Source organism: Mastomys coucha, unplaced genomic scaffold (assembly GCF_008632895.1).
Source record: "Mastomys coucha isolate ucsf_1 unplaced genomic scaffold, UCSF_Mcou_1 pScaffold6, whole genome shotgun sequence".
NCBI classification, from domain to species: Eukaryota; Metazoa; Chordata; class Mammalia; order Rodentia; family Muridae; genus Mastomys; species Mastomys coucha.
This window is the reverse complement of record NW_022196912.1, coordinates 130,520,730-130,545,831: the sequence shown is the minus strand read 5'-3', so window position 1 is coordinate 130,545,831 and position 25,102 is coordinate 130,520,730. Positions and strand designations below refer to the sequence as shown.

Here is a 25,102-nt window from a genome sequence, read left to right as displayed (position 1 = left end):
TTTTATTTGTAATGGGGACCATTCACTGCAGTTAAATCAGGCTTTAAAACTCAAAGCAGTTATCATGCAGGCCTGAACCAGCATTTCCTGAGAGTGCACTCACTGTTGCCCATGTCGTCAAAGTGTCTAGCTTGATGATGATGCACTTGCTTTCTGCTACTAAAAATAAGCAACTGCAGGACAAATTGGACAAGCTTGGCAAAGACTGCATCTCAGAACCGAATATGGACCCCATGGTTTCATGTACAAAATTCACAGCTAAACCACAGAAAAGCCAGGTGCTGCCAATCTGAAAGATTTACAAGTCCTACTTCTGGGACACGTGGGCATGCCAACAGTTAATAGAGAAGTTGGTTTTCTCCAATCTTTCTAATCTGATATGGAAACCTCACAGAATCATAATACATTGAGCCTATGAAATTCTCTGTGACTCACTGGGACCTATTTATAAGTCCCTTCTTCCCTATTCCATAGAGATTGCCCAGAGCCCCCAAATAATAAGCTAAATATGTGACTTAAAATTAAGGAATAATTTACTATTTTTATGTACTCAGGCTGTCATGGCTCAGCCTGCTTTTATCACAGAAACATAAAGTAAAAAAGGAAAGGTCTAGAGTCTAATTAGTGTTCTTTTATTTTGGTTTATAAAAAATAAAGACAATTTACTGCTAGAAATGCTAAACAATCAAGATAAATCCAAGGACAAACATTAAAAATTTGACTTTCTATACAAAATGGCCCCAAATTCTTACATTTGCTTCTGCATTCCCTAACTGTTATGAGCAAAGCTAAATACTCACTGACGGCGATGCATGCCAAGTATCTTCTGAAACTCTTTCAGCTCTTTCTCAAGAATCGGATATTCATAGACATCATCCAGCACGTTCCTGTATATGGTCTGTGAAGAGGATGGAGACAATAAACGGCTAATGTAAATATTTGGTGTCTATTCGGTAAAGATTTCAATGAAGACAGGGTTGGCCATACAGCTCAGTGGTCAAACACATGTTTAGTATGTGTAAGTCCCTGAGTTCAGTCCCAACACCACCACCAAGAAAAAGACTCAATTAATGGTTATCTTGTTCCTGGAAGTAATGTGGACTCCAGCCACTCAACCTGGTTGCTTTTAAAGACTGTATGAGATGCTGAAAACAGATCTCTTAGTTGGCTACTAGAGTCTTCCACAAGTAGTTCAGATCTCAAAACAGAACACCTGCATGACTGCTTGGGAGGAAAACATATTAAAATATAGACATTGTTATTTTAACATTATCCTAAATCTAATATTAAGTAGCATCAAATCTTAAAGTATATTTTGGCCTATGTTATTTAACTCACAATAAAAATTCCCATGATTTAAACAACCCATCCAAAATTGGTACATATAAAATTTCCATACATAGTTTTTCATAATATATTTAAATTTTTAAAAAATTGAGTTCCTACTTATATAGAGAATGCCAGGTATTGGAAGTTGAGGTTGAATTTATACTTTCACTGAATTTGACACAAAAATTGAATGACCAAAAATGAGATTTTTGAAGCACGAAGCTGAAAATAAAATCAATCATGTCAAAATATCTGAAATCATTGGCACACCTTTAGAAACATTTTTGAATGCTCATCTTCATGTAGCCAGTCCTTGTACAGAGAAATCCACTGGGAAACCAGATGTAAGACCTTGCGCTTCCGACAAGGGACATCTGAGTTTTCTTCTTCCCCTTGATACTTCTTAGCAGAATAGGTACATGTGGTTAAGAAAGAACACCGTGGTTTTGGAAAATAAAATATGAAAAAGGCCCATGCAATCATGTTTTTACAAAATAGGCTAAAGTATATTTTCCAAAGAATTTAGAACTGTATAAATGGTAAAAGAACAGAACCTGAGTATAGAGAACAGAAGGTAGGCTGTGCAAAGAATAAAAGCAAACGCAGAAATGAAGCATCCCCAGTGGGAGGCTGTGCTGCTGTCCTGAAGCCGAGGCCTGCTCTGTCACACTGGCAGCTGCTGACAAAGTCCCCCAGCAGCATGGGATTTATGTCAGTTCAAAGCGACATGAGGTGGCCCACTGATTTCAAGAGTAGCCTCCAGAGAAGAGCCTATCTTACTACACAGGTGAATACTGTTTCAGTGAGGAACATCAGAAGGAGAGCACGCAGACTTTGATCTGTAGAAACCCATGCTTTTAAAAATCAGTTACTTCTAAAGTTGCTCCAGATGAGCACAGCTGTCTGGAACACAGTTTATGATCTGATGCAAATGCCCATTCCTAAGGATTTACTGAAGAAAGGAAGGACCAGATAAATGTGCAAAGATATAGGTATAAAGGGTGGCTGATTTTCATCTTCATTAATGTAAATTAAAATTGTAACAGGGAAAGCCTAAGTGCTCCAACAAGAAGTCAGGTAAATAAATGATTAGATATTCATTAAATAAATTACTCTGCAGCCATAAAAATGGGGCCCAGTATGAAGTACATATATTGAAGTGAACATTCACAGTATATTGTTGAGCAAAAAAACAAAAACCCAGCAGCATTATCTACTTGGGTTAATAATGCTTACATGAATATTTTAATAAGAATGCTTATATGAATATTTTAATAATGCTTACATGAATATTTTAATTACCTAGAAATACATGCAGATGTTAACAGTGGCTTTTCAATGTAGTGAGATTTTAGAATATCTGTATACTAATTAACATTTCCTAATTTATATATGGTGACCATGGTGTTGACTACATTATTAAAATAACTTCAAAGTAAAAAGCTTAAGGCCCAGGAATGAAACAGGAGCTCAGCACTGTCTAAGGTCATCTTTTTTTTTTCTTGGATATTTTCTCTATTTACATTTCAAATGTTTTCCCCTTTCCAGGTCTCCCCTTCGGAAACCCCCTAGCCCATTCCCACCTCCCCCTGCCTCTATGAGGGTGCTCCCCGACTCACTCACTCTCATCCACCCACCCTGGCATTCCCCTACACTGGGGTATTGTACACCCTCAAGCCTGAGGGCCTCTCCTCCCACTGATGTCCAACAAGGCCATCTTCTGCCACATATGTGGCCAGCACCATGGCTCGCTCCATGTGTACTCTTTGGTTGGTGGTCCAATCCCCAGGAGGTCCAAGGTGTCTGGCTGGTTGACACTGTTGCTCCCTCCATGTAGTGGTCATCTCTTTTCTTTTAATCTCTTAAAATGATCAACTCTCTTGCCCCCTCACTCCAGCCCCCAACAAATTTTCATGTAGCACAGACTAGCCTCAACTTTTCACCCTCTAGTCTCCACCTCCCAAGTGCTGGGATTATAGGCATGCACCACCATTCCCAACCCTTGACCGTCCTAATGGTGTTGAAAAGCTAACTAGACAAAGAAAGCCTTAGGAGCTGGTTCATCAAGACTGCATATCTGTTAGTGCCAACAAACAGCTGCAAAACAGAAATGAGTTGTACATCAGATTTCGTAAATACGAAAAACATGACTCACTTTCGCCTTAGCCTGCAAGAATACACCGCGGCCACCTTTAAAGTCTACTTGTGAAATAAAGTCAGCCAACCAACAAACCAACCAATAAAAAATGCCCACTAAAGTGTCTATTTCTTTTAGTTTTTCTCTTGAAAGGCAGATATAAAGGTTAGTCCTGTGTTATTTCCGTTTGCACATGTGCTCTTTTTAGCAGTGCCTAGTATGGAAGGAGATAGCCAGTTGTAAAACACCAACAACTCTATCTCTTTTCTACTGGAGATCTGATTTTCTCTTCATTCAAATGTCATATTTAAGTCCCACCTACATCAGCAGAATAAAACAATTTCAAGACCACGAGTGTTCAGCTATTATTCTAAATTTATAGTTATTAATATTTATTTTTTAACCTCATGTTTCCTACAATAGACATATATCTTTAGAACGCTTACTGACTGAATTTCCATTTGTATTCTGCTTTACTGTAGTAGGGCATAAGTTTCTTTATATTCTGTTCAGGCGTAATCATACTGATTTATAAATGCAGTAGTGGGGGAGGGGCACTGGGTGAACTGCAGGTTCTTTGTAATGCACTGAATATTAGCTGGCCCAGGCTATGAGCTTAAATAATGTGCTTTACTATCATAAAAGCTGAAAGCCATCCAATCCTATTACAATAAAAATATCCATATAAAATATCCAAGTATTGTAAAATGGTTCCAATCTATAAGCAGTGTCTTAAAAAATCATGGGAAAAACAAACAAAAATAACCCAGGCCCACAATGGTGGAATATAACAAGTATCTTCATGAAGACAAGACCAAAACTGGCATTTGATACAGATGTCATAGCTTTGGTTGTGGCTTGTTTGATTTCACAGATGGCAAGAAACAAAAAGAGTCATGCAGAAAAACTCGTAGTTTAAAATGTTTTCCATTTTATAGATTTTAATAATCAAAAGGTTGCAAAAATAACTAAAGTTTCATATAATTGTCCTAGTTAAAGACTGAAAACATTGATATCCAAGGAGACCCTTAGACATTCTTTAGAAATATCTGTAGAGGCACTAAATTATTAAGTGGAAAAAAATATTAGGATTATTGCTGAAGTCAATAGTTTGAAGGCATCTAATTTGCTATAGGACATAATTCTTATGATTGCTGTTTTTTTTAAACAGCAACTACTTGGAAACTGTGAGAAAAATCTGCCTATTGTTGAAATTTTCCAAATTCAAAACTGACGTTTCAAGATTAGTTTTATGAGCTAGATTTTAGACACTGTCAAAATACCTATAGTTTTGCTTAGTCAGAGGATGCAGTAAAGCAAGAAAATAGTTAATATGTATATATGTGTCATTTCTAGTTCACATATACATATATCAATATATAAACTTTTGTTTCTGTGTGTTGGCATCTGTTTATGTGTGTGTGCATAGGTGCACATGTGTGCACCTTCAGGTGGAGGTCAGAGGTCAACCATGAATGACATTCCTTAGGCAGCATCTACTGCTTTGAGGCAGGGTCTCTTGCAGGGCTGGGACTTTATCAAGGAGGCTCCACTCTCTGGCCAGCAATCCGACAGCTCTGTCTGTCTCTACCTCCCCAGTACCAGGATTATAAGCTCCCACCACCATGCTTAGCTTTACCTTGGTTCTGGAGAATGAACATAGATCCTCAAACTTTACTGAGATATCTCTTAGCCCTGCCTTTCTTCTGAGACAGGTGTCTAGGCCCAAGGTGGTCCTGAACTCAGTGACCTTCCTGTCTCAGCATTCTGAGTGCTGGGATTACAGTTATATGCTACCAAGTCTAGATTAGTTATATGGTCTACTAATAGACATGCCATTTTAAACACTATGGAGTTTTAAGGTATTCATTCATACACACACACACACACACACACACACACACACACACACACAGGTTTTGAGCCTAGCCTTTAATGGTTAAGCCATCTCTCCAGCCCTAAGTTATTCTTTTTGAGAGGAAAATGCAGTTAAGTTGGGAGACATGTAACAATTATTTAACAGGTAATGCATTTTAAATGAGTATTATTAAGTTTTAATAAAATCTTTGGCATATAACCCATTTTCCTAAACATTTTGTGTGAACTGAAGTGGAATCTCTAGTTTGGTTTAATAAAGGCAGTAAAGGTTTTATTAAATGCTTAAAGGCTATAATTAATTTTATTATTACTAGCAATAAAATTAATTAACTAAATTAATTTATTAAATGCTGAATTGCTTTTGAAGCATCTTCTCTAAGCAGAGTGAGGAAGAAGCCCTGTAGGAGACTTCTAGTCAGTATATGTGGGCTTATGGCCTCTATGCAGCATCTCTCTGGTTACTGAGTAAAACTATAAGGCTTTCTTAGCAGGCAGTTAACCTTCTAATTCCATCTGACACTTGAGGAAAGTGTTCAGTGAGTGGCAACATTCCAAAAAGATGATACCTGCATCCAGAGATGGGGGTAGACTTCCCATGGGAAAGAACACACACACACACACACACACACACACACACACACACACACTCAAACACATACACTCAAACAATGCTCTTACACATACACTCACTCACACACTCAAACATACTCATTCACACATCCTCTGTCTCTCGCTCTCTCTCTTACTCTCTCTTTCTCACTCTCTCTCACACATACTCACACACACACACACACACACACACACAGAGGTTCATTTGCACAGGAGGTCTGACTGACTCTCCTACAAGGGTATTTATTGTTTGTTATTGTCAATTCTCTTAACCTGCTGACTTGGGTTTATCTGGAAGGTAATTTTACCTCCAGCTCCCTAAGCAACCATGAGAAACAGAAATAAAGCAAACATGGTCTAAACAGTACGCTTTGCCCACGGAACAGAATGTAAAGGCAGCAGTGGCACATCCCCCACTGCCCCTGTCTGTCCTGTCTCATCCCATCTTCACTGTGGATATCATTGCATTAATATTTTACATAGCCACACTCCACTGTGGGTTGAGTAAATTAAGCAAGGCAGTTAATTCCTAATGTGGAACATCTTTCTGAGAAGAAGCTGGCACAGCGTCCTGAAGTTAATGAAGGATATTGCCTTAACAGCGCCTGGCACAAGTCATCAGTTGTCATGAATACGGTATACGTGAGGAGGAAGTCATCAAGGAGCGTCTCTGCAAAGGAAGAAAATAAACATGGTGTGAGCAAAGAATGGACAAGAAGGTACCCAAATAGCATTCATCGCAAAAACGCAATGAATGATAGGGGCTGGAATAAAATTCAATGCACAAATGTACTGCTTACTAAAGATAAGCTTTGAAAAATTCTTTGCACAGAATGCTTCAAACAGCGAAGTCTTTTTTCCTGATAAAGCTTTCTCAGTATGCAATTCTTATCTTACTCCACTTTCTAAGAGATCACTTAACACTTGGGAGTTGAGATGTTTATGAAAAACCAATGCATAAATAATATGCTTTAAAAATGAAGTTCCTAGGCTTTCTGAGGTATACAATCCAGTTGTACAGGGACTGAAACATTTCATGTTCTGATAAAGGAAGAATTTCCAAAACCATTTGTTTACATTTAGGGCAAGAATCAGGGTAAGAAAACCCACATCACACACACCAGGTCTCAAGTCATCTTTACCTCTCCAAAGCATCGACGTTGGGTCGATGGCAGGTAAAGTGTTTACCTAGAACCCATGGCTCTTAGGTTTGTATCAACATCACAAAAAAGGAAGTCAGAAAAAATGATGTAAGATTTTCTTTCTAGGGTGGAGCCTGACCTGAATCCATTAAAACTGGGAACAATTCCAGCCTAAAACAAGAACATGCTTCCTCCCCACTCCACTTGTAATTTTGTATTTTTAGTTACTATGTAAAATAAGAGGTTTCGGTTTGACACTTTATACACACTGATCATGGTACTTGGCTCATTTTGCTCCCGCAATTCCTGTGCCCCCACCTTACAATCCCTAATTCCATTTTTTTTCACCTGTGTCTTGAGTGTTCTTTGAAAATTTTCATGTGATATGGGGCTGTAAAACAGGCAAACCCTGACCCCCCAACACAATTTCCGGTGCCACAGGATTTCCACCACAACAGAAATTGTATGTAAAATGCAAAGTAGCCTCACACAAGTAACTCTGCCTAGTCAATATTCATTTTACAGCATGGTTTAATTTCCTTATCTTTCACACTGTGAACAGTGCATTTTTGGATGTATGAAAAAGTAATAAACTGGGCAGTAGTGACTGTCACATGCTTTAGTCCCCCCAGTACTCAGGGTACAGAGTCAGAAAGATCTCTGTGAGTTCGAGGCCAGCAAGGTCTACAGAGTGAGTTCTAGGACAGCCCGGGCTAAACAGAGAAACCTTCACTTGAAAAAAAAAATAAAAAAAAAAAACAAAACAAAAAAACAGCAATAAACTCTGAAGGTAATATTTTATGTACTATTACAGACTGAAGACTGATAACACTTTCAATTTCATAAATTGAAACCTACTTCTTAACATGATGGAATCAGAAGGTGGATTATTTGACATGTGATTAGACAGTATGAAGTTTAGAGGGTGGATCTTTTATGGATGTGATCAGTGACCTTTTAAGAGACCTGAGTGCTTGCTTCCTGTGTCTGCTATGTAAAACCCAACTGGGACAAGCTTTGAACCAAGATCAAGCCCTTGTCAATCCCCAACTCTGCCAATGACTTGATCCTGAACTGCCCATCCTTCATAACCATGAGAAAGAAGTGGCTTCACCTCTTGTTTGCAAACTACTCAATATTTTGTTAGAATATTGTGTTAGAGTAGTCTGAGCTAAGATAAATAATAGGTTATCTGTCCGAGATCTATAATAAATGTCAAGGTATAACCAAGTGTCCACTACATAGCTCCAAGCTCTGTAAACACTGAGCAAAAGAAAAATTCCAGAATGTAGTTATAGACAACCAGTTACCTTTGCTCTAAAAAAAGAAGATCAGTGCAAACAAGGCTGTATCTACAAAAACAAATCCCACTCATATGAGATGATATCTATAGTCCGATATCAGCCACAGGGTTGTTTCTAGGTTTGACTTGGTTATAGAATGGTAAGATAATTAATTCTGATCTACATTGAGCAATGGCTGCAGACAGTAACGTTTAAATGCTTGTGTGTGTACCTGTGTATAAGTGCACACACCTGCAGAGGCCAGAAGAGAACAGTAGGTGTGCTACTCTATCATTCTCCACTGGATTTCCTTGAGCCAGGGTCTCGTCCTGAACCTGAAGCTAGGGTGGCAGCCAGCAGCATTATGATCCTCCTGTCTCTGCTTGTGGTGGCCATAACAATGGTCACTATAGGCTCATATATTTGAATTCTTAGCATCAGGAGTGGCACTACTTGAGAAGAATTAGGCGGTATGGCCTTGTTGGAGGGAGTATGACCCCAGGGGTGGGCTTTAAAGTTCTGAAAGCCCTAGCCAGGCCTAGTGGCTCTTTTTCTTCCTGCTGCCTGCATATCTGGATGTAGAACCCTAACCCTAACCCTAACCCTAATCCTAACCCTAACCCCTAATCCCTAACCCCTAACTCCTAGCCCCTAACCCTAACCCTAACCCTAACCCTGATTTTTCTTCCTGCTGCCTGCAGATCTGGATATAGAACCCTGACCCTGACCCTGACCCTGACTCTGACCCTGACCCTAACCCTGAAGCTTCTTCTCCAGGACCCTATCTACCTGCATGTTGCCATGCTTTTGTCTTGATGATAATGGACTAAATCTCTGAAACTGTAAGCAAGTCCCAATTGAATGTTTTCTTTTTTAGGAGTTGACATTGTCATAGTGTTTTTTTATAGGAGTGGAACTGTGACTAAGACACCGCTTGCCCCCTCCCCCCAGGACTGGTACTGCCCCCTCAGTACTGACATCACCGTCCCTTCCCCCACCCAACCCCCAGTGCTGGGGTTACTGGCCATGCAAAGCTAAGCTTGGCTTTTATACATGGATACTGGGATTCTTACCCACAGACCTATCTTTGCAGCCTGGGATTCTTACCCACAGACCTATCTATCTTTGTAGCCTGGGATTCTTACCCACAGACCTATCTTTGCAGCCTGGGACTCTTACCCACAGACCTATCTGCAGCCTGGGATTCTTAGCCACAGACCTATCTTTGCAGCCTGGGACTCTTACCCACAGACCTATCTGTCTTTGCAGCCTGGGATTCTTACCCACAGACTTAATCTTTCCAGCCTGGGATTCTTTCCCACAGACCCACAGTCTCAGCTTAAGATTTGCCTTTAAATTGCAAGAAGCCATTAAAGCAAACTAAGGTGCTAATTTGACTATTTACAGTTTACACACTGCCCTTAGTTCAATCTGCAGGACTGAAGGGAAGACATTTTTAGGTTAATAGTATCATTTATCAAAACAATTAATCTGACAAATGGTACCTAAAACTCACTGTAAGCCTAGACTTCCAATGATCTTTCACACTGCAAATATGCCAGCAAACTACTGGTCTGATTTACTGCTACTCTTAAAAAAAAAGTTTCCAAACAGGTATGTACAGGCTTTGTGGGTAAAAGTTAAGCCTAGTATAAAAAGACGTGGCGTATGTTTGATCAGACAATACACAGCCTGCATTTACAGAACACAGTCTCTCTTTATAAAAGACAAGTAAAGCCCAAACCAGTTTACCTAACTGCCTAAGTTTTTAAATATTAGTACTTATAATGAGAGAGGTTTGGAGATATATAGCAACTTCTATCTTAGCTTCTAAAATATTTGAAACTAAAATCAACTATATACAAGATGTCTGAAAAACTATAATAATTTGGAAATGTATTTGAAAGCTATTATTTTGGTATACTCTCCCTATAGATAGCAAAATTATGTTAAATATGATTGATAAAAACTCTTTTAAAATATTTATTTATATTTTATGTGTATATATGTGCATCATATATGCCTACTGCCTGTAGAAGACAGAAGTTATTGGATCTTCTGGAAATAGAATTATGGAAGTTGTGAGCTGCCTTGTGTGTGCTGGGAACCAAACCCAGGTCTTCTGCAAGAGTTGTCAGTGGTCTGAACCACTGAGCCATCACTTCAGCCCCTTATAAAAACACTTAACTTCTTTGTTCAAATTAGAAGTTAAACTGTCCTTTTTTACATATGGTGCAAAACATTGACCGCAAGGACAATGGAGTAGCCTGTTCTAAAGTCTTCAGTGACTTACAGGTAGAGAGTCACCAATCCTCAGAAAGCACCTCAGGAGCTTCAAATGTTTGACATTTAAAATGCTTTATGTGACAGACAGCTTGAGATATTCTTACACTCAACTGAACTGAATGAGGTAGAAATTATTCTTGAATAATTAAGATTTATTCCATTAGTAGCTGAGATTAAAAAGAACACCATTAACTTTGACATAAACAGCCATTCCATGTCGAACAGTCTTAGATAACAAACTGAGTTACTATGAGGGTCTGATTGGATGGGGGTAACCCACTTGGCATTCAGCTCAATTAATCAGCTCACATATCACAATATTTTGTGAAAACCTTTGACCCAGAAATGCTTATTTCCCCTTAAGCTACAACCAACCATATTTAATATTCAACAGCTTTTACCTAATTATCTGTCATAGAAATATTAATTAAAATAAAAACAAGGAGGCCATATAAAAACATCTCCAGTTAAAACTAATGAACAGAATAGTTAAAGTTCCCCCAAATAGATCAGATTCTCAATATGCTTGACTCTAGTTTTTCTTTTTTAAGCTACTGGATTGCTCTGAAAAATTTCCTTCCACATAGCAAGCTTTTCTTTATTCTTTTGCTGCAAAGATTATGAATGTTATTGTGATATGAATAAAAACTATAATCAAAATGATACACTTCAAATAAAAGTGAATTTTATTTCATATCAGCCATGCTTCAGAAATGTCTGTCCCATTGGTATTTAGAGATTTTTTTTAGAGCCAGAATGGCTGTATGAATGATTCCCCAAAGACTATTAGCCAACAATAGCTACTTAGAAAGAGTAGCGAATCCACAAGCATCCATATTAAAGCACAATAATTATCTATTATATTACATAGTGCTTAATTAATAGTAATTTAAGACTGTAGGCAGAAAACTACTTTTTATTCATTCATTTAAACAAATTCACAGTTGCTTTATACCTTCACACTCTGATAAAGACATGCATTCACTCTGATCTCTAACTCTGTGAATTCCTAGGTATTAATATACAAAGAAACTAATTCACAGTTGCTTTATACCTTCACATTCTGATAAGACATGTATTCATTTTGATCTTTAACTGTGAATTCTTAGGTATTAATAATATACAAAGAAAACTGATTTTTAGAATTAAATGTAATCATTTATGTAATCATTATGTAGTCATTAAATGTAATCCCAAATTCTTGGCTCATCATTAAACTTTTGGGAAGATCCTTTGCCCTCTAGCAGCATAAAACATTTTTTATCAGGACCTCACACAGACCAAACATGTACTCTATACTCCCAGTTCCCCTAAAAGAAAATTTTTTAAGGTAGCTTCTTGATCGGACATGAATCCAGGTGAAAAACTACTGCTATTATTCTGCCAAAGGAACAGAGCAATTAAACGACTCCTAATGACATAATGCTAATGCCAATACTGATGACATAATGCTATACACATAGACCAATGCCTCGTTCAAGCCTCATCAGAGGTGTTCCTTCCTACAGTAGATAGAAATTACCATGGAGACTCACAACTAGACAATACACACAGAGGCTTTGGAACACTTAGTACTCAACAGGATGTTTTTATAGAATCCCTCAGTGCTTAGTGAGCAACATGGAAGAGGATGAAGACAGATTGTAAGAGCCAGGGGTGATGGATGACTCCAAGGAAACTATCTTCCAGACACAACAGAACTTATGCACACATAAATGCACAGAACACGCACAAGATCTGCACAGGTTAAAGCCAAACAGGGTGCCAACACTGAGAAGGGGAGTGAACATGGAGCTCCATCCCTAAATAAGAAGCTATTTGTAATTGATACCCCGTGGCAAAGGGAAAATTAGTTTTCTCCAGTGGAATCTCACAGAGTAACCAAGCTTCAGAGCAGGCTCTAAGCCCAAGAGAAGTTGACCAACACAAAACAAACTCAATACTGCTTTTATGGACATTTTGGCTTCACTTTGCTTGGTTTTGGCAGTTTCTGTCTCTTACTAATGTCTTGCTCGCTTGATTTATTTTTGTGTGTTGTTTTGTTTCCTGGTTTCTTTTTTTTTTCTTTTCTTTTCCTTTCTTTTCTTTCTTTCTTTTTTTTTTTTTGAGAGAGAAAAAGAACATAAAGTTAGGTAGGTAGGGAAGTGGGGAGGATCTGGGAGAAACTGGGAAAAATGATGAAAATATATTTATAAAGATGTTTAATTAAATAAAGAGTAAGGCATATTGTCAATCATCTAGTTTGATTTAATTTTGCACAAATATGTTTAGCCTTATGTATTAATGAGAGTAGTTTCTCATTTTCATGTTAACTGTAGTCAGCTTACTTCTACAACAAAAATATCTTTTGAGTCTCTCTTCATTGTATCAGTTGAACAGTAAGAGGTATGGTAAGAACCTTTTAATATGGTTCTTATGCAAATATAATTGAATTAATGAAGTGGATCTAAATACTACCCAAAGGGGTAAGCTTTCTTTTTGTGTGTAGAAAGAAAAAAAGAAATCAAAACCCAACCCACCCAAAATCCTAACATCAGGAGCATGGGGTTACTCAGGAACAATTATAGACATCCACCCCAGTGGTTTTCAGTGCTTAGGAGAGCAGAATGCAAGGCGTGTAATATGCTGCACGGTGAAACCACTGACAGCAACCTGCCAAGGGCAATGTTCCACAAGAGTGTGAGCATGGTGATGGGAATTCCAGCATTCTGCAACGACTCACACTCCCTCAAGTGCGTTTAGCACTTCTGTTTCACCTGCTTTTCTACTTCAGGAACAGTTGAATTTAAAGCACCATAAAATACCTTTTAGCTTTGACTTCAGGAGCTCTAAGAAAAGCTTTGAATTTGAAAGACCCTGTCTGGGGCCCTGGAACGGTACAGCTTACCATTATTTTATTTTATTTTATTTTATTTTATTTTATTTTATTTTATTTTTGTAGGCACTGCCAAAATGTATGTTATAAATTGATTATATATAAGTTTAAAAAAAAACACATACTCAGAATTTGAATCATAGATCAATGTCATTATAGCTAGGGCTCTTTTCAAGTGTTTATTACATTTCTAAAAAGCACCCTGATGATTTTAAAAACAGCTGTTCAATAGCTTTAAAATGTATTCAATTCCTGCCTACTTTTACAATTTCACCCAAATGTTGACCTTATGTATATATCAACACACAGACACACACACTTTTATTTAATGACGTTTATATAGCAAAGAGACTTACTACAGACAGGGACTTGGATATAGTTTTCAAATTATTATTATTTTAAGTTCTAAAACTGTTAAAGAATCCCATCTTTCTTCCTCTAGGATGAATATAATTGCTCTTTTGTTCTTAGGTACTGTCAAACCCACACACTGCTTTAGGAGGGCTTCTGGGAGCATGGTAGAGCAAAGCACACAGAGCCCTTCCCCCAACCTCCATCCCTCTGCAGACTGGCGCACAGTAGAAGGAAGTACAAAGGGTACCTGGTAATAAATGGGGTAGGAGTCCTCAGTGTAGCTGCTGTCGCAGCCAAATCAGCTGTTTCCAGTGTCTGAGCACAACTAGAATCTGTGGCTTGTGTGTGTATGTGCCTTCCAATCTGGGAGACTCAGAACATGTCAGGAATTTGTTATCAGGCCTGTTGTGTTAGTGCATCCTATAATCCCAGGACTTGGAAACAGGAGGATGGATGTGATTTCTGAGGCCAGCCTGGGCTACATATTGTACTCTGTAGACTTGCGGGTTATTGTAAGCCTTCAACTATAGCACGCAAGTGAATAGTAACAGACAGATGGTATATTCTAATTGAAAGCAAATCTAGAAAAGTAGGTCAGAGCTGATTCCTGGTGGGCCTCTGAGAGTTGGCTTGGGGGCCCAAGGCTTCTTTCATGGGCGACGGGAAATAAGCAGAGGCTTTTGAGGCAAAGAGTAACAAGAAAGTTTCTGAGCCAGCCACTACAGTACTGTCAGAGTGGAGAGGAAGGAGTAAGGGGAGGGAGCTGATGTTCCCTTTACAAACTGCAGTCTGGGTTTCTTAGGGTGATCTAACTAAAACAATTAGGCAAAAGTATAAAAGATGAGAACATGAGTTATGATAACAGGAGCCATATGTGGGGAGGAAGCCTGAGGCTATGATGAATTCTCACACATCTTATGGAAAAAGACAACTTTTGGTCTAGCGCTGAACAGGGTGGGTTTTCATGTGTGGACAATGATAAAAAAGAAGCAAGTGGAGAAGAGAGAAACAGGAGTGGAAAGCAGTTGTACTAGAAACCAGGAAGAGAGTGGGTGGAAATGCAGCTTCTGGGTGTTAAATACTGGGAAGAGGTAGATCACCAGCGCAGTCAAGGGCCACTGGCCTCTGGGTTGCATGGATGCGGCATGGACTCTCGGTTGTACGGATGCGGCTGAGCTGCAGTCCTCGGAGGAGGGCTCCTTGTTAAACAGAGGGATGTACTCTGGCAGACTAGAGGGAAGAAAGGCTATTCTCATAATCTGCTGCTGCAGTCTGAACCACTCTGCTTGTCCCAAAAGACTCATGATCCAGTTGTAGGTCTCATTGATTAGAGATAGCAGTTGCTCTCACAAATGAGCCAGGAGGAAAAAAAAATCTTCATGATCAATGCTACAACATATCACTTAACAGCATAGATCAGATTGGAAACTGTCAGGGGTACAAAACGTTTAATACTAATTTGTCAGCAGCTACCAATAAAAATTAGCATCCTGGTTCCAAGAGCCACTGGGTATAATACTGTTGACCTCTCTGAGCTACTGCTGGCTCACAAAGACACAAGCTGTGTTCCTAAGTACTTGTCAAGTAAACATGCTACAGCTTCAGGAAACAGAAAAATTTAATTCAAACATAATATCTTAAATTAGAAGCCAGAGACACGGCTGTTTCAAGCAATTAATAATCATTTTAACAATTGAATCAATTCAAGTCCTGGTGTGATATTTTTAACTCTAAAGCACCAAGAAAAATTTTTATGACCAGCCTCCATACACCAACTCCCAGCCACTACCACTACTCTGCTGTTTGGCCAAGAAAACCCAAGTTTACTTGGATCCACACCTGTTCCTGGCTATGTGACAGAAATCCAGTTCACACACAGAAAGAAAGTCTTATGGAAGGACTGGGGTGAGATACAAATTCATAAATACTATCAAAACATGTGAATTGGCTGACTACACATTAAAGCTCAAACCATTAAGGCACAAACTTTTCAAAAGCCAAACCGTGTGGGTTGGTATGACTGTACATGTCTGTGATCAGAAGAACCAGGCAGGAGGTTCAAGAGTTCAAAGTTTCCTTGGGCTACACAGTGAAAACTTATCTAGGAAGAAACAAAACAAAACGATCAATCAAACAAACAAAAACAACCTAATCAACCAAAACAGTCACAAAGCAAATTGTATAATCCATGCTACCAGCCTTTCCTTCCAGATAGACTTCTCAAGGTTTACCCAAAACACTGAAAAGCATGAATCACAACTGAGTTTTGTTCACTCCCTCCTAAGTCAAAAGAACTGAATGAACTCCACATTAAAGCCTTGGTGGTTACTCATCTCGGCTATGGCTGGAGTTTTTCAGCTCAGTACCTGGGAAAAATGTTAAATACATATCAACTGTCACCGAACAAGTCTTCCTTAAGCACAAACATACTCTTTTATAGCTTCTTATGCTGAAGGGTCATTAAAGCACCCTCATCTTAACTGGTCCAAGAGGTCGTTTGGTTGTATTCTGATGTTTGGCCAAGAACAGAACTCATTTCCTGGTTCATTGCAGAGGCTGGTACAACTGATAGAGATGAACAGACTTTTGGATAAAGGACTAAAGGTGACCAGGTCTAAAAGCACTGTCCTTGTGCAAGCGGCCTGAACCTTCTCAGCACATGAACTTGTTCAGCAACCCGAAGCTCCTCACATTCCTTGATCCAGGGTTCTACGAAGGACTCAGTACATAGCATGACTGGATAAGTTATGGGACACTAGTAATTAAGTTAATCTCTAGCTTTAGGCTTGAAGGTGTCCCTAATGCTTTAGTGACATTTTTTGTCCTTCTGGTGTCTGGCCTCCATCATGAGGTATCCACCTTGGGAGCTGGATACCAGTCATCTTGCTAGCATACAAGAGTTAGTCTTACCACTCTAAAGATCCACATTCTTAGAATGTTTTTCTGTTAGGAACCTGCAAGTAAAACCAAATACTGAAGAGTTGCTCCTGTTACCTCTCACGCAGGACATTTCATGGGTTTGAGAACTGTGTGCCAGGGGACAAACATCAGTGTCTTCTCTATAATGTCACAAATTATTATACAAAATATTGTATATTATAAGTTAGTCTCCTGTTTCAAAAAAACAAAAATAAAAAAAAATAAGTTAGTCTCATAAATTGTATTTGTGCCACGGTTAACTTTCCAGGCATAGACAATGAAATATTATATATTTCATTTATAAAAAAAGTTTAAAGTTTTTTTGGAGTAAGTATTAGTTCAATGACCCATATCAGACATGAAAAGGGTACTTTACAGCTAAATGAAGAAGACTAAGAGAACACATTTACAATGTACTTATTCATGGTTGAGATAAACATAAGGGCTAATCTACTATAAACTACTTGTAGGCTTTTTAAATGCTTTAAATCAAAGTATGTTTGTGTTTCTTTTTTTTTAAAAGTCATGTAACTGTGGCCCCAACCCCCATTATCGCCTAATAATTAGATGTGGTGGCACATCCCGATAACCCCCAAATGCCAAGGTTCTAGCTTTTGGGATGCTGAGGTAGGAAGAGTCCCAAATATAAGGCTAGAGTGATTCTGTTTCAAAATAATACTAGGAGAGAGACAGAGACAGAGAGAAATAAAGAGATAGACACAGACAGACAAACAGATACACACACACACATGAAAGAAAGAGAGAGAGAGAGAGAGAGAGAGAGAGAGAGAGAGAGAGAGAGAGAGAGAACAGGAAAAACTTCCACTTAAAAAAAAAAGCAAACATCTATGTATAAAGTTACAAGCTATTTAATCCCTCTTTAAGATTTAACCTTTTTCCCTCTGGGTACATTGTTCTCCAGATACTAAAAACCAAATAAAGCAGTGTAACTTCCAGCTTCACTTGCAGAAGGATGTGGCCATGAGACTAAGTTCTGGCCACTGGGAAAAGACAAAGGCTGGGTGTGGCTCACAGGGGTCTCTGGCCTTTTTCATGTTGCTACAGGGACAGGGATGCTAGCATTCCTCCTGTCCATGAAATGAAAGCACTATCCATGTGTACTGGGACAGACAGACACCTGGAAGGCATCCTGGCCCTCATGGCAGAGTGGCCCGAGCAGCATCCCAACACATTTTCATGTGTGTTTACATAAGAAAAAGAAAAAAATACCATGTTGAATTTATGCCATGTTTAAGTCACCATTAGACTTTTGCTACATTATGTAGCCATGTCTAGTTCTCAGAGGCCCAAGGACAAGGTTATGTGATCTGGTTCTTAGATTTCTCAGTTAAGTTGGAAGTAAACACACCCTTCCCCATAAGTATTCTCAATCTATCTGGACTGACTTCAGTGCCATGGATTTCGAGAAGCCATTTTATCCATGTGTTCTCTTGTTTAGTGAGAACAGATATCCTCTCCATAGAGACTCTTAAAAGGTATGTACACTGTCAGAACTGTGAGATGTACATGCCAGACCAAACAACACTAACAGAATCCATGTGTTCTGAAATCCTCAGTTTCATGGAAGTTGGTATATGAAGCCCTGAAGTTCAGATCGAACCCCACCAAAGGCCTGAGAGTTCGTAGTTTATGTGCCCCACTATGAGGAGAAGATCCACAGTTCGGATGAAATGACCATTGTGGTTTGGGTTGTTCTCTGGAGATGGGACTCATACATTGTACTGAAGAGCCACTTATCCATGCTTTGTATTTTTCCTTAGTAAAACTATAGGATAGGGTACTAGTAGCTTTTAAGACCTAGTAGCTTCTTATACCACTGAACAGTATGTGATGTCAAGAAAGAGCAGAAGAAAATACAGAAGGAAACTACTTTGGCTAAATGTACTGTGGGGTGGACAGTGCCAGGACACTTTGTAAGGTTGAGTGCGTTCGGAAGCCTTGGCGCCTCGTCCATACCAGAGGACAGTAAGTGCTTCACTTGTTCCCTGCCAGGCGGCTGGGCCCTTCACAACACCCCATGGAGAGGACCAGGGGCAGCATCCAAAGCCTCTCCACATGCAGATGAGGCATCCCTAACCTCTCAGACCAAACCAACTGAAAGCATCTGCTGTCAGACTCCAATGCACCCCAAAATGTATATAAGACTCTATCCAGAAGAAATAAAGGTGCAGGAATTGTTTCACCAAAGATCGTCAGGGAACATTTGTCATATGAGAGTTGTAACACACTTAGGAAGAGAGTAGAAGCTGCCTGGGCCTGCCATGTCACTTCCTGCCACTGGGTGGGGTGGCCCCTGATTCCTAGCCAGAAGTGCCAACTCCAGAGTAGAGGTGGCGACTGTGCTTCCCCTCCCTGCCCTCACAGGCCCGCCTTGATCCGACTCCCCCTACCCTTCAGGGAATGCAACTCCTTGACCAGAGAGAGCCCTGAAAAGCTCTGCAGATCTCCATCCTATATACAGACCAGCAATGTACTTAGAGAACCATTCTCCTAACTCCTAAAAGCATGCTGACAGGGATCCAGGGTGGAGGAGAGCAGCAGAGGTTCACACACGGTCACTGCTCTAGGCTATGTTCCTTTCATACTGAGTGCTTAGGTACAAATACACACCTAGACACACTACTTTAACTTGTACGTTCATGTTTACACTGAGTAGTGGTGCTCCTTTAAAAGTCAGGGTTTGCCAACTGTCCTACGGGCTGAGTACAGGCAAGACCATCAGGCCTGGCGTAGAGAAAGGGATTTGCTGAAAACTGTGTTCTACCACTATTTAGATGATGACAAGACATTCTGGAGATCTTTTTGGTTTTGTTTTTCACTCTGTTCATCCTTATTTGACAATCATGACTAATTTTGTATTCATTTCTAAGAGTTGGGAGAAGGATTGCCAGTCCAGCAGGAACCTAAAAGGTGCAAACAGAAGGTAAGCATGGTTTCAGTTGTCAGGAAAGAATGAAAGCCTGAGGGTAGAAGCAGGATAATGGGAAGTGGAAGGGAAGGGTAAAGCCAGAGAAGGGAGAAAAATGAGGAAAAGATGAATTACGGGATGAGAAAGGGCAGAAACTCTCCACACGAAGACTTCCTTTCAGATATGTCAGCTACAGCAGCTCTCTGACCTTATGTTCTTTAAATGAAGCAATAATTTGATTGAGACACACAGTGAGAGATTAACATGCAGTAATTATAATCAAAAAGTACTGTCAGCTAACAGTCCTTCACACTTCCAAGTCTGAGTCCTCCCCTTCCCCACACACACTGGGAGAGACAGTCAGGACAGTCTGTACTGTCTAGTACAGAGAGACAGAGAGAAACAGAGACACACAGAAAGAGATTTTTTTGTTTCCACTTTCCTGGTGAGATGTTAAATTTTACTTGAAGATGTCACAAGCATTTTGAGATTCAGACAAGTGTATCTGAGAATCTCACTCTAAATCCATCACTCTATGGAAAGAGCACACATCTCTTGTTCAGGTAGAGACACAGAAAGAGACAGACAACATTTTTTGTTTTTCCAACCTTTGACATTATCTTAAACATATTTTCAGGTAATTTTTGCTTTTAAGGTACTGGGGCAAGCATACTACCACTGAGCTATAGCCTAATCTTTATAGTAACTTCAGTTGCTGCTATTACAGGGAATATGAGAGTGGACACCAAGCTCACTATGGACACTAGGCTCCTAAGTTTCAGGATTTCCACAAAGGCCTGACAAATATCTCACAAAAAGGAAGGAAACAGCCTGAGCCAGGCAAATTCCACGTGTTTCTAGTAAAAGACAGCATTAAACACACCAATATAATATCTAGGACTTACTGAGAAAACAATGTTTAAAAACTGTAGGATGAAAACAGACTTTTTGTTTAGAGCAGTGGTTCTCAACCTCCTTGATGCTGCGACACTTTAATTCAGTTCCTCATGCTGTGATGACCCCAAACCATAAAATCATTTTCACTGGTACTTCATAACAGTAATTTTGCTACTGTTATGAATCATAATGTAAATATCTGTGTTTTCTTAGGCAATCCCTGTGAAAGGGCCATTTGACCCCTCCAAGGAGGTCATGACCCACAGGTTGAGAAACACTGCTTTAAAAAGAATAAAATCATAGTTAACACAAATCTAAGAAACTATGAAGATTATTTTCCAAAAAGCAAACAAACCAATAAAACAAAACAAAACCCAAAATAAACAAAAACAAAACAAACAAACAAAAACCATGAATAGAAAACAAACAGAAGTTGCCTGCATAGTCATTTTAGTTTAAATTATTAAATGTTTTCGTTTCTAACAGGATTATATACACATTCCAAATAATAGGCAGAGAACAAACAAGGATGAAAATAGGAAGTTATAAAGTTAAAAACTTGAATGTTCACTGCTATTACTAGCTAATCACTGTGTAAGTTACCTTTCACTGAAAACTTTACTGACTGAAAAACTGCAACACTTTCTATTAACTTTGATGATGCCGTTCACATTTTTAAAAATATAATTCAGACATAAACTATAGCTTAATTGTGGACTAAACATGAGGAGTTTCAGGAAACAAGCATCTTGTGGCTAGGGATGTAGCTCATGTGGTAGAGAGCAGCCCAAGCACACACAAAAATGTAGATACAAAAAGCCAACATGGTGGCATGCGCTTGTTCTCCCAGCACTCAAGAGGTACAGGAAGGAGGATCAGAAGTTCAAAGTTATCCTTGGCTATGAGGCCAGCCTGGGCTATATGAGGTCCCGTCTCAGAAACAAGGCAAAACCACCCCAATGGTCCAGTGCCATCTAGAGAGGCATTTATATCAGGTGTGCTGTTCACGATACCCCTGTCCACTACGCTTCTCTGCTTTGTGTTATTATGTCATGACACGCCCACATTTCCATGGCCAGACAATGCATGCTATATAAGGGTCTTATTCAGTTCAGTCTCACTGAGCTTCATCTTGCTACATGAACAACAGGAAATTAATTAACCCACAATTTACGGGCAATGTAAAGGCTTCAGTTCCCTTGTTAATATACAGAACTTCATGCTAAAGGGTGGGAGGTCTAGATTAATCCAGATGATGAACATAGCAGATAAAACTCACGGCCAAAATCTGCTGTTCCCCACTTTTCATCTGAGCACCGAGTTCAAGTCTAGGTTAGTCTGTCTGTCCATCTCTCCTTCCTTTGCTCCTTTCCCGTCTCCTCTCTTTCTTAAACATTTTCAGTTAGCTGCCTGTCCTTCTCACACCCAGAAGACAGGAAGCAAGCCTTGTGTGCTGGAGAAGAGATCTCTCTCAAGTGAGTATTGAAGCTCTGATTTGGGTATAAGGTTGAGTTGAACTATACATCTACTTCAATTATTCCTTTTACCCATGGTTCCTGTCTCCTACAAGGGGCTTTGGTATAAAGCAAGGAATGCATCTGGCTCATTTCTACATTGAGACATACTCTCAATCACTGGCACAATTTAATTAACTTCTACCTCAACATCTAAGCCAATTAAATGAGGACAATTATTCTGCACAAAGACCCATCTAATGAGGCAAGGTTTGGATAAATGAATTGTCATTCTGAATAACCTTTGAACCCTGGATTTCAGGTCTGCAGGGACATCAGGTTTTACATGATCAGGCCTTTGTTTTATTTGTTTGTTTGTTTAATACATAAGGCAACTGAGACAAATAATTTCTGCTCAGTTCTGACTATCTCATCACTCAGCTAATGTGAATTTGTAAAATCTCCCAGTACTTCAATTATGGTTGGCAAATACATTCTCTGTATTAGCAGTTGGGAAAGAACCTAAAGGAATTGCAAAAACTAAACACAACAATAAAAAATAGCCCCAGCCAAACAAACCACACTGAAAGGCACAGTACAGCAGCCTAGAGCAGATTGGAGGCCACATCCCAATGGGAGCCCAGTTTCTCCATCTTCTCTGATACCACTGAGGACATTTTTGCTCTTGCTGTGAATGGCTGGGCCAAGTCTTTGCCCTTTGTGGGGAAACTAGCCCCAACACGTCAGCAGTGCCCTTTATCATGTAGAGGTCACCTGGGGTACCTGGGGCATGGTCTAATGATTTTAGCCTTTTCTTGACTTTAGTTTTATTAATATGCATGTAAGCAAAAACCTAATATTTAAAAATGACAGTTCCACAGGGCTGAAAAGGACCTCAAGAGGCATCCTCTATCTTAGAGAAAGCTACTTCCCAAATTTCAGACATTTCCAGAGCAGCCAGGCCCAGCTAGTCTAAATGTGCATGGGCCAGTTTCTTTGTTATTTCAATTAAGCCTATTTTGTTGGGTTCTAAACTTTGTCTCATGTTAAATTTTAAGAACTTTGAAGCTATTCCAGTGTACTTGGTTTGGAAGCTGTAGTTTATATGCAACACTACCATATGCAACAATACCAATTACCCACCAACCACCATTTAATATGTGGGATTTTCCCTCATTTTATTTACTATATGTTTCATCCCACTAGAAAATAAGCCTCCACAAAGACAAGAAGCCTGCTTGTTTTCAGTATGTGTAGCATTCACTAATGAAATGTTACCTGCATAGTACAAAGTCAAAGTTATTTATACAGAGAACAGATGAATTCAGGTTTCAAAGGCACTCATTCACACAAACAGAGACACTGTATAATAAATAAATCACTTTTTAAAACACAAGTAATATGCAAAGTTAAAAGTTGACAGCATATAGAAGGGTAACTTGAATAAAGATATAATGTATATATTTCATTTGTGGGGGTTAGTTCCTCTTCTACAGTATACTATTTCTGCATATCCTAAAGTGGATTTTACAAGTAGCTGATAAATCAGGGATTTTCTCTGGACATGTTGCTACAGTATAATTTATCAAAGGAACTTTAGGTTTCCCAGGAATGGTTACATACAATGTAAATCCACACCACATGCGAACCACTGAACCTCCAAGCACTATGCTCACCAACACTCTGTTTCACGAAGTTCTAGAAACAGCAGCAGTAGCAGTAGCAGGAGATGACCTCCCTTCCTAAGCCCTTGTGTGTGGACTGCCCGATGGTGCTCTCACTTTTAATGTCTAGACAATTCTGGAGGTCACCTACTGGCATTCTTGTGCTTCACTCAGATCTATGGGTTTTTTTGTTTTTGTTTTTTTTGTTTGTTTGTTTGTATATTCTGGAAACAAGGAGGAAAGGCCCTTTAAGGGAAGGAGTTTGTGGTGCATGACAGAGTTCTTCTCATTTATAGTCCACTCCATGCTTCCAGCTGATTGACAAATGGAGTCCAGATCGGGACTCAAGGCTTTAAAAGTCCATTTCAGCCAGTCGGTGGTGGTGAACACCTTTGATCCCAGCACTTGGGAGGCAGAGGCAGGTGGATTTCTGCGTTAGAGGCCAGCCTGGTCTACAGAGTGAGTTCCAGGACAGCCAGGGCTACATAGAGAAACCCTGTCTCGAAAAACAAAACAAAACAAAAAACCAAAACAAAAAACCAAACCAAACCAAAACAAAAAAAGCCCATTTCAGCATATTTTCTATTATGTGGTGGGTGTTCATCTCCCATAATTTTCCACCAAAGGGAGCAGTTCCAGCTATGAAGCCTAACGGCCATCCAGAGGTTTTAGTTGTGTAAGGACCCTTGTGAAAATCTGAATCAATGCTGTTCAGTCTCCTATGGCTTCCCCATCATCCCAAGAGTGAGAAGCCAAGCATCTGTGCGTCCAGTTCTCTTGGTCCCTCTAAGTATGACCTTTTCTCTAAACCCCTCTAGTGGAAGGCCTGGCAGTGCAGATTAAACTGTTAATTTGGAACATGTCAGACTGCAAAGGCTGGAGGCAGAGGTCCATGGTCATGAGGCATCAAGCCCTGACATCAAGCCCTGGACAGGGGAAGCTAAAGAAAGGCTGAAGAGAGGGAACATGGCCTTCACTGTTACAGGGAAGTGCTTAAGACATAGAATAGATCTTCAAAAGGTTCTCAAAATAATGGCAGTGGGACAGAACCAGTCAGTGTTCTATCTTAGAAGCTTGCAAACCTAGCCACCTATTACCACAGCCTGGGGCCTGTTAAGGCCTAGGTAAGATGGAATTCCCCATCTGAAACCACTGAATCACAATGGCTGAGCATTGGCATTTGTTTAAGCATGCTTCACTGGGGCTCATGTACAGCTATAGATAAACTACATTGGTCAGTTTGTCACACTGCATTGCAAATAAAAGGCTAGGGATTTGCAGAGGTGCTTAGAAGTGGTATGCTTGCCTAAAATGAACAATGTCCTGTGTTCAATCTTCAAAAAAAA

At 39.5% G+C, this 25,102-nt stretch overlaps 1 protein-coding gene across 2 annotated transcripts in view; it reads right to left on the bottom strand.

Annotated features, from left to right (window-relative positions):
• Positions 1–25,102, bottom strand: part of Rapgef5 (Rap guanine nucleotide exchange factor 5) — a 241,593-nt gene that overhangs the window by 51,955 nt on the left and 164,536 nt on the right. For both annotated transcript variants that reach the window (XM_031357408.1, XM_031357407.1), the window contains exons 12-14: positions 6,545–6,623; positions 1,600–1,744; positions 801–898 (exon numbers count right to left, since the gene is read on the bottom strand). In XM_031357408.1, the coding sequence (XP_031213268.1) occupies positions 801–898; positions 1,600–1,744; positions 6,545–6,623 (322 nt within the window). The remainder of the gene's footprint in view (positions 1–800; positions 899–1,599; positions 1,745–6,544; positions 6,624–25,102) is intronic.